This window comes from Protomyctophum parallelum (assembly GCF_964188405.1).
Source record: "Protomyctophum parallelum genome assembly, chromosome: 15".
NCBI classification, from domain to species: Eukaryota; Metazoa; Chordata; class Actinopteri; order Myctophiformes; family Myctophidae; genus Protomyctophum; species Protomyctophum parallelum.
This window is the reverse complement of record NC_139710.1, coordinates 42,036,708-42,047,310: the sequence shown is the minus strand read 5'-3', so window position 1 is coordinate 42,047,310 and position 10,603 is coordinate 42,036,708. Positions and strand designations below refer to the sequence as shown.

General features: G+C 40.9%; 1 protein-coding gene and 1 long non-coding RNA gene across 2 annotated transcripts in view; both read left to right on the top strand.

The window, feature by feature from the left end:
• The first annotated feature begins 121 nt into the window (after positions 1-121).
• LOC310872688 lies at positions 122-1,741 on the top strand. The gene is made up of 2 exons (XR_014570416.1): positions 122-268; positions 868-1,741. It is a non-coding gene; the product is annotated as an uncharacterized lncRNA (long non-coding RNA).
• Positions 1,742-2,159: 418 nt separating this feature from the next.
• Positions 2,160-10,603, top strand: part of pebp4 (phosphatidylethanolamine binding protein 4) — a 59,374-nt gene continuing 50,930 nt past the window's right edge. The window contains exons 1-3 of the mRNA XM_083783504.1: positions 2,160-2,209; positions 2,685-2,806; positions 3,666-3,798. Of these exons, the coding sequence (XP_083639630.1) occupies positions 2,207-2,209; positions 2,685-2,806; positions 3,666-3,798 (258 nt within the window). The 5' untranslated portion in view covers positions 2,160-2,206. The remainder of the gene's footprint in view (positions 2,210-2,684; positions 2,807-3,665; positions 3,799-10,603) is intronic.

Below are 10,603 nucleotides of genomic sequence, written 5' to 3'. Positions count from 1 at the left end.
TTTGTCAGACCTCCAGTTCTAGGCAACACAAAATGGGTTGACTTTTTATTATTTCCAGTTTTCAGTACTATAGAAAAGCGCCCAGTGAGAAACGTTCCGCGGTGAAAAAAAAGGTGCGATTAATTTATCTGTAGTTAATCGCGATTAATTTTTCTGTAGTTAATTAATCTAAATTAATCGCAATTAGTCCCGGCCCTTTACATGGGAATCACAGACTAGCACTGCTTTGTTTGTGGTTGCGTTGCTGTATATTCAAATTGCATAATATGTAGCGGACCCAGCTGGCCACGAAAGGTTGAAGACTGACTGATGATTTTAAGTTGCTTTATTAGTGAATCACCGTAGAACTAAAATAAAAGAAAAACATAATATGCATCATAAATCAGACAATAATCAATGAACGACATATATAAGCACAAGCTGTTCACTTAAACCATATTTACATAACCAATCAAATCCATACAGTGCAGATATCAAACTCTGTATGAAAACAATAAACATCAAAGAATGTAACAAGACCATCGGACCATAATAAACAAAAGATTTTCACCTTGTCCCCTTTCCAGCTGGGTGCTAATTGTTGAGTCGGTGTGTCCATGGTTTGTTCCAATTCTCCTTTACGTTTGTACGTTCCATTGCCTTTACTTTGGCTCCTTTCCATCCATAATCAACAAATGTTTGTCCTTGTGTCTCTGATGCTCAACCATGGAGGACTGTTTTAAACCAGTCTCCACCTCCACAGCTGAGCTACCTGGGTTCCAATCACCAATTATCCTTAACTAGACCCATGTCAAATGAAAGGGCCAGCATGTCAACACTTTCTGAACATCACAATAAAAAGGAGACGGCGGGTCCGTTACATAATAGGGTAGGCTATACGGCAATGCTTTAAGAGATTAGACATATATATATATAATATATATATATATATATATATACACAGTGTGTGTGTGTTACGTACAGTACGATTGTAAAACCAGTCTGATTGAAAAAAGAGTGCTTGTTTCCTTCAAGTTCACCTCCCGTGTTCCTCCGAGGCGAGGGCCCCTGTCAAACTAAGATACAAGACTCAGGCCCTGAGTCTCAGGGGGACAATGATTTACGATTCTGTCCCTATCGATACATAACTCGGACCAGTCGGACAGCACTGAGTCGACTGAAGGTGACTAACCAAATGCTCGGCATGGCGACATGCTCGCTTTAGCTCGCTCGGCGGTGCCTCACGTGGCTCAAGTCACCTTCAGGCAGCGCTCCCCCAACAGCGAAATCGAGTGCACCTTTCAATCTGACTTGTTTTCCAATCTTGTAGGCCACACACACACACACACACACACACACTCACACACACACACACACACACACACACACACACACACACACACACACACAGGTAATCAGACCAAGGCCCTTTTACATTATGTGTGGGTGCTAATATCACAGCTGCAGAGAAGCACAAACCAAAGGAGCTTTAGCAGAACCAGGAAAATAATATGCTGCACAATCACAATTGCATAGTTTAAGAGGCCTTGTACTGAAGAGGTTGATTTAATATTAATAAATACATTGAAAATAATAATGAATGTTTTCTCAGTGTTTAAAGCCTGCAGATATTTGACCGAGAGTCATCAGGTATTTTGCGTTTGTTCTCAAGTTGTTATTGTTTAGGAGCTGTAAATCTGGAATTCTGTAGCACGTGTTCTTGAAAATGTTGTTTACTAAATAAAAAAAGTAGCAGAACGTACGTTCTCACCTCCACTCGTCCTTTGATCATTTTTAAGCATTGGCCCACTGTAATGTATAATCACACACTGATAATTACACTTGTTTACAACCGGGTCCACCATTTTCAATTCATCAGAACATTTTGTACAAATATATATTTAAAAAAGTTCATGCTAGGAGGTCAAAAGGGAAAAGAAACACAAACAGTAAGGGGGTGGGGGCCAGTTTCGAATTGCAGACGGGGGTGTCGTGTCGCTTCCCAAAAAGAACAGATCTACAACAAGTTAACATAGATCTGTTCTTTTTGGCAAGGTGTTCCCACTTCCACCATAGGACAGGTCAGGTGTTCCGCTGCCTGGAACTTTTCCAACACGGTATACATCACGTCACTCATGCTCCTACGCAGCAGCAGCACAGCAGTGCCAGTGAGTAGTCTACCCCCTGCAATGACGCACAGTGGAAGCAACTTCAGGGACCGTTTCGAATGGTAGGCCTGTACTGTACATTAGTACATACCGCGACGCAAATAATTATTTGGGAAATTGAACACTTCTCCTACTTTCAATACGGTGTTTTACTTGGTGTTCATCATAAAATCCTCCTCTCTGTCAGTCTGTAGCCTACTGGACTACTGGTAGTTCACATTCACTCGTCTCGACGCTATGCTATCTCTGATTTTCCCAGTTGAGGGCAGCAACACCACTTTATAATATTTTGAAGAGTATGGGCTACTGGACATTTTCTGTCAAATCATTTCACATTAAAACATACCAACTGTACTTAACAACTGTGCATAATGGAAAATTGCATAATTTAATCATTTGGCCACGTATTTAGACTTGTTTACTGTACGATGAGGCAATTTGGTTTGCCTTAGAGCTAACAGGTTTCAGACTTTCATTAGGTGTGGTGGTGGTCAGGTGGTGTATGAAATGTAAAATATCTACACCGCTGTTCTGCAGGCTTATCAAGGGCCGCTTCTGGTATTCCCCTTTGCTGCTTGTATCGTGCTGTACCACCACCATGTTGAAGGAGGAACAACTACGACCCCAACAGTGAGTCGCTTGGATGCCTCTTTCTGCCAGTAAGTCTCCCACATTGCCCAAGACATCTTTCTGGGAAACATAATTATGAATGTAGCTGGTACATTAATTTGCCTTGTAGGCCTACTTCAAACCACTACGTTGAGTGAGTCCCTCCTGACTGTAACCTAGTAGCCAAAAAGTGAACCTGGACATGTTGAGTACACCAACGTTTTATGTTAGAAATGTTTAGTATGGGTCCCCAGCATGTAGAAACTGCCGGATGCTAACTTGCATATGTTGAGCAATTTTCATAATTGGCATAATATGTGACCATACCATTAACAACCTATAGAAGGCAAAATATTCAAAATTTCATCATGCTTTATCTAGCATATGTGTCAAACTAGGGGGTTTTCATGATGCTGAATCCATTCCAAGCAATTAGCATTGGGCTTAAAACGGCCATGCCCAAATGTGCTGACATCAATTTGTGATGACGGCATTGGTCGTTTTTAGCCCAATGAGTGTTTTTTTGCAAAACTAATGCTTGAAATGGATTCAGCATCATGAAAATCGCCTAGTTTGACACATGCTACTTAAAGCATGATGACATTTTGAATATTTTGCCTTCTATAGGTTGTAATTGGTATGGTCACATTATATGCAAGTTAGCATCCGGCAGTTTATACATGCTGGGGATCCATATACTGTACTATAATACTAAACATTTCTAACGTAAAACCTTGGTGTACTCAACTTGTCCGGATTCACAATAGGGCTCTATGGGCTGGCTACTAGACTACTGAGGAACAGGGCACATCGTGACATTGTGCAATTAAATCGGCCTTTAATCATTCAATTGAGATGCCACGTTAAATTCGTTGTATTACTTAATTTATCTTTCCTTATTTATTCATGTGGGGGACTAGAAGTTATCTATCCAGAGCCAGAGGTCAATGTCAGTAAGTGCTTCATAATTTTGCCGGAACACAGAGAGAGAATCAGCAAAGTGTGGGATGCTCCACAGATAAGGTTCCCTGAATCAGATGAGGTGAGAGGCTCTGTGTGTGTGTGTGTGTGTGTGCGTGTGTGTGTGTGCGCGCGCGTGAGTGTAAATTCACCTTTATAATGATACTTGGCCTGGTGGCATAGTGTAGGCCTATATATACATTTTATATACTTATATGTGAGCAACATTATTTTGGCAAAACAAGCGTTTGTGCTTTCTTATTTTTACCACTAGAGGGCAAATAAGCCTTATTTTTACATCAACAAGAGCAGGACATTGAGGCATTACAGTGATAAAAAAATATACAGTATCAATGAATACCAAGTTCATTAACAATAAAATGATACAATCAATTCAGTAGCAATTGAAGTCCCCCCCCCCCCCCCCCTGTCTTTCACTCACACACGCACACACTCTTCTACATAATGTATCTGTTCTCTGTGTCTATACATCTCACATGTTCTGTTATCTCCTGAATTTATATACTGTAGCTTTTATCACCAGAGGGTGGTGCAAGCATCTCAAATTTAAACCATGTGGAGAATTACTGGGTTTAAGCCTATAGGCAATGTTGTAATATTGAATGAAGGACTTACATCCATACGTATGGTATGGATGGAGTATGGATGTACTACAAATGTCAAATTCTGGGTAAATGTGTAATTGGCTCATTTGATTTGATGACTAGGGATATTACAGAACATTCTAATTACAAAGACAAGGGACAAAGCTGCATATGTTTTGGAGTTGTGCTATATTAACGCTTTGTCTCTTTTAATGTAACAATTTAGGTTTCAGAATAAAAATATATACTTATTCGTGTATTGAAAACGAACACATTTTGATTCAAATGAATGCCATTGTTTGACTCCAGACCATAATACTCTCATTAAACCGTGAATTTTAATCGGAATCCTTCAAGTTATGATCAACTATTTTATTTTTTGTATAGGCTATTTCAACTTAATTGTGCTGATGCATTAGATTACCATCTTTTATGTGCTTATATGAAAGCAAGGGGTGTGTGTGTGTGTGTGTGTGTGTGTGTGTGTGTGTGTGGTAAAAAGTGACAAACACTAAAGACTAATGGTAATTTGTCTGCCTTGTCTACCGTAAACATTGCTAAAGATGACAGGACTGGAAATGGCAGTGACATTACTCAACGTAGGTGTATAGTAGTAGTATGTCATAAGCTATATATAAATATACTGTAGATTTATTATACAATATGCATATCAAAATGTTAACTGGTATGGTACAATTACAGAGTTTCATTGAAATTGTCTGTTGTCTCTTGAAAAATGTCAGAGGCCCATATGGAATGCACTATAGAGTTCTATTTGAGAATAAGAGATTGAGAGAGACAGAGAGAAAGAAAAAGAGCGAGAGATTCAGTTCCCAGTCCAGAGAACCCCCCTGGTGAAATTGACAATGAAACTGCATCAACCGTACACCAAATCCTATATCGCTAAATTGAAAACTTAAATTGAAAGCCACCTCAATTTAGGAGGTAGTTTATGAATTCCAGAGCTAAGCAGTCTGGCTTGAACATGATCTATTGCTCTTCTCTTGCCCAAACTCCAGTTGATCTATGGTCGTATTATCTATAATGCTGTCTTATATGATTCTCTTTTATTGCCAGAATCAGTGTCAGACAGCAAAACAGATTACATGTTAGATTAAATCAATACAAACTTTATTTACTGGGCTTTGAGATGTAATTCTCCCTTTCTCCTGACACTTGTTCAAACACACTAGTGAAAGATCAGAGTCTTCTCAGGGTTTTCTACTTCTACTACTGCTATTCTCTGCTACTCAATCGTTGTTGTATACCAGTAGCTGAAGAGACCAGTGGTTAGTCAGTCCCAAATCCAACCTTTGTCACATCCACTTCATTACTGAGATGCAGTGACTGTATCAGTTTATTTTATTTTAGTTACTGTTCCATTTCCAATTTTGTCTGCTTTCTTTGTGTCATTACTTCCTATTTCACTTGTTCATCCTGTATCCTGTATGAATTATCTCTCCTAATTGGATATAATTGGTATCCTGACCTGACCTGCAAATGCATTTTCTGTTTATTAATTAAAGAGCTGGAGAGACAGGGAGACGACATGTTACTGAACAAACAGTCGATAGCAGAGTTATTACGTATTTGCGCTAGTAGAGTTATTACTTGCGCAAGCAGAGCGTGCAAGTACTGTAATCGGCTGCGTATGTCGGTGGCGTCGCTCGGCCAATCAAGGACCAAGTATGTACTGTATGTATGTTGGTGGCGTCGCTCGGCCAATCAGCGCCAATCATGGCGCGCTCTGCTTGCGCACAAGTAGGCCATACATGGCCTACTTGTGTGCAATGTGCAAGTTGGCAGCTCGACACAGAGTGCATTTTTTTTTAAGATATTTTTTTGCGGCTTACGCCTTTTATTGTTTTTTTAAGGGACAGACAGTAGGCTGACAGGAAACGGGAGAGAGATGGGGGGATGACATGGAGTAAAGGCCGTGAGACCTTTATGAGTATTTTGTTGTCTGGGATTTTTTATTTATTTTATATATATTTACAAAAGCAGAGTACTACAACTAAAATACTTTCATGTCACGAGAAGAAATTACATGAAATAGTATCACAATTATTATCTGCACTGTAAAAAGAGACATATATATGGAATACCAGACGAGAAGTGACTGAGAAGTGCACGCATCCGCCTTGGTGACGGGAGACTGCTGGGCTGGCGCTTTGGCATGGGGGGGTCAGATCAACATTTGGAATTAATTCTGTACTGGCCATATATGGAACGTGTCTTCAGTGTGCAGGGTTTGATGAGGTCAGATCAACATATGGAATGTCAAAACAGGTCAGCTCCATATATGGAGATCCAAGGGTTTCTATCCAGGGTTTGATGAGGTCAGTGTCGTGATCTTCATATATGGAGACGGCCATATATGGAGACGTGATGTCATGAGGCGTGATGGACTGATATACATATACAAGGAGGCATCGCACAACTGACGGACTGGTTTTGCAGGTTTTCATAGTAATCTGTGACCTACTGTCGCAACTGTGGTGTGGTATGGTGTATTAATGAAGAATACCAGTGGAGAAAATCTGTTCTTAACCGTTGGATGGAATATACAGTATAGGTTGACTAATTATTGAAACCAGTTGGTCAATACATTAAGTTAAGGTCACTATAAAAGTATTGCATTTCTTTTCAGAATAGGCTTTGATGATTATGTTAACCACTTAAACAATATTACAATACAGTCAGTGTTATATGAGAATAGTTGACAATTTGTTGACAACCATATTTGTATAAAACTGAAGAAAGGTTTCAGTCCAATCAGTGTCCCTATTGACTTCCATTAAGTTAAACATGTGGAAAATATAGTGGATCTACTTCTACTGCCTACTGGGATTATGCACAAGACAGTTGTCGTTGATCTGTCCACCAACAATTTTATAGCCTGCTGGCATCTTGCAGAGCAACATCACGTTACATTTGTACCATGTCTGTGACACAGAGCGAGGTCCGGGGCGAGGTCAAAATGAAATAGCAAGCATTCACACAGACTGACAATAGATGACTAGCCTCCTGCAGAGCCATGCCAAGACATGTATAAAAACAGTTGCATTAAATGGGACAACATAGCCTCTCAATTTCAACAAGACCAAGGAGCTGATTGTGGTCTACAGAAAGAGAGGACCCCATAACCATTAACTTTAGAGAGAGTCAGCAGCTTCAAGTTCCTCAGCGTTCATCTCACATCGCTGAGGAACTCTCCAGGGATATGCTGAAATGGGTACAGCAATGCCTACATTTCACCTCAGGAGGCTGAAAAGGTTACCATAGACACAGAGAAAGATACAATAGGTTTGTAGGATCTTGCTCTGTGTCTAACTTTTGTGCACAGTGGCACCACCGAGAGCATCCTTCCTGACGGTACACATTATAGTGGGCAAGATTTGGCTTTTGGTGACTAGTTTCTGAATTTTGGTGTGGTGTTAGGTATGGGTATAAGGATTTTAAAAAGCTGTGCAAACGCGTTGGGAGCGCCCCCTAGTGGTCTGTTTGCACAGACTCAAATATTGGATAGGTATCATTGAAAACCAAAATTGATAAAACAGATTTGTGTGCTAAATTAAAATGTAGGAACAACGAACAACCAGAAAGGAATCGTTTTCAAGCTCCCGGCAGCTCCATCGTGAAAACTATGCCTTTCAAGTTGTTTGTTTTCCGTAAACTTTTAGTATGTTATTTAGCACACCCAATGGTAACAGAATCCATTGAAAAATCTCTTCTATCAATTATTTGGGGTTCAAACCATATACTGACATACCGGTATCTAATAGTGGTTTCATTGCAAACCGACCACTAGGGGTAGGGGGCGAGCCAATTTAGTTTGCGATGGTTTTTGAAAACCTTATGCCCATACCTAACACCATGCCAAAATTCTAAAAGTAGTTACGAAGTGCATAATTGTTATGATCTTTTACATATTAAATCCCAGTTTATAAGCATTTTAGCTCATTTTAGCTACCGTGGATGCCATCTTGAAAACGATGCCTTTCTGGTTGTTCGTTGTTCCTAAAATCTTTAGTATGTTATTTAGCACACCCAATAATCTCTTTTATCAATTATTTTGGTTTTCAACCATACCTGAAGAAGGTCTTTGACCGAAACGTTGCCAATAAAGTTTGTATTGCAAGTGCAGACGGTGTGCGGGTCTTCAGAAACTAGTCACCAAAAGCCATATCTTGCTGATTTCTTACAAGTCCGCCCCCCGCTATTAATGCCAGGCATGGAAACTGCAATGCCCTCAACTGCAAAGTGCTGGAGATGGTGGTACGGACAAACAATCAGAAAAATATACCACTGAAGATACAGTATGACTTTAATCTTCCTCCTCTTCCTATACTTCTTCCTTCTCAAATTGCCTGGCACCGACCATTGCTGCACTGCAGCTATAATTATGATTTTACATTTAGGTAGAAACATGCTCAATCAGTGTCTTCTGCAGTTTAAGCAAAACTGGTCGCAGGAGTTGTACCAAGTGCAGAGTTTCTGAGTTGTTTCTTTGAGGTGGGACCAGAGCCACAGGGCACACTCTTAGGCATGGCGGATTCCAAAGTCTTGTTTTAGGTAGACGTTCTTGCATCTGGTGGATGGATTGAGGGTTTAAACCATTACCCTGATTAGATCTGCCTCACTATGATCTGTTGAGCTTGCTTACCGCCACTAATAACTGTTTCCTCTCTATTTCTCTCCATCTTTTTCTCCTTCTCTTTCACTCTCTGAATGATTTTCATGCTTTGCTAAAACATGCGGGGGCGTTAAGAGAGGATTTAAATGCAACGATCCCCCTCCCTTTTTTTTTGGTGAATTTCAGTGTTCTTTTCTGCAAGCCTCTGATGACGACAGGGCAGCTTTAAGCCTGGCAGTGCCCACGGCAGGCTGCCGTCTCAGCACTGCCCACTCTCCTTCGCCTTGGCATGCTGGAGAAAGCGAGGGTGGGGTTCCTCTCCAGCAGACCTTGTCATTCCTAGGAAAGCCTACACGTCCACCCATGCAGGATTCCTGAAAGGTCTTCGTGTTGGGGTATCGGAGACCGCAAAGACAGGGATTTTATTTTCTGTAGGCGATGGGCCTTATTCAGCGAGTCAAGAATGTATATTTAGACATCCTGAATGCTCATCCTCACATGCCATTAAATCACACCGAGGGTCTACAAGTGACAAATTTAATGTCTATCTAATTGAGTATTCAGTGTCATCAGGTGGGCGTTGTTGGCTCTGTTGGATCACGGCTGCTCGTTTAGCCAAGATTCAGGGAGTTTATTTCCTTACCTAATGTTCCCCTTTGTCATAATAACATCCCTGTTAAAGTGACCCGTGACCCTCTTCGTTCAGTCAGTTCCCATTTCTACGCAACATGTATGATTCATGCAGGGCTGTGAAAAGGGAAGAATTACAGACCCTGTTACTAGAAGCGCTGGATTGATTATGCATATTCAGTGGAATGGAGAGAGGCAATAAGCCACATAAGCCATGCTTCCACAGAGAGGAGTGATTTACATGTTGTGTAAGATGTCAGCGCTGTGCAGACCAGTACAGTCCAAACTAAAACTATGGACGCAAGCAGTTCACCCCTAAGGTTGAGGTCCCTTAGTTTTAGTTTTAGACAGTAGAGAGAGAAATATCCTGGAAAACCTGGAATGTTTTGTTTGATGCAACATTTATTTTGCCATAAATCAGGTAGCTTTAAGGTACGGCCATGACAGCAATGGTAGGAAAAAAAATATATAATATTAATCATATTCGGATATTCGGTATTCGGCCAACTGTTTCCTATATTCGGTATTCGGTTTCGGCCAAGAATTTCCCTTTCGGTGCATCCCTAGTAGAAATTGGTCTGGTTAGATGCACCCTATGTGGTGGACAACCTGTTTTCCAGTGTAGTTATTATTTACTCACACGCTCTTGTTAAACACTCCATATTTCGGCGTAGCTGCATTGGGAACCATGGTTATGGCTGAGTCATGAGCGTGACAACGTGGTCCGCCTTGTCCTCCTTGTTCACCTCATAAGGTGACCAACGTTTCGGTGATCACCTCATCACCTAAAACTGGAGTATGAATAGCCTTAAGCCAGTTTTAATATACTAGAGGTTGAGCTGGCTATGCAGCCCTCATAATCACACCTACATGGCCCGACGATCCGACCAATAAACACTCCAGTCATAGCCAAGTGCAGCAAGTACTGCTGCTTGGCCGTCTCCGTTGTGCATCTTTCCCCCCTTTATTGTTTTTGTTTGTTTTGTTTGTTTCTCTGTCACAACCTCCCGGCCATT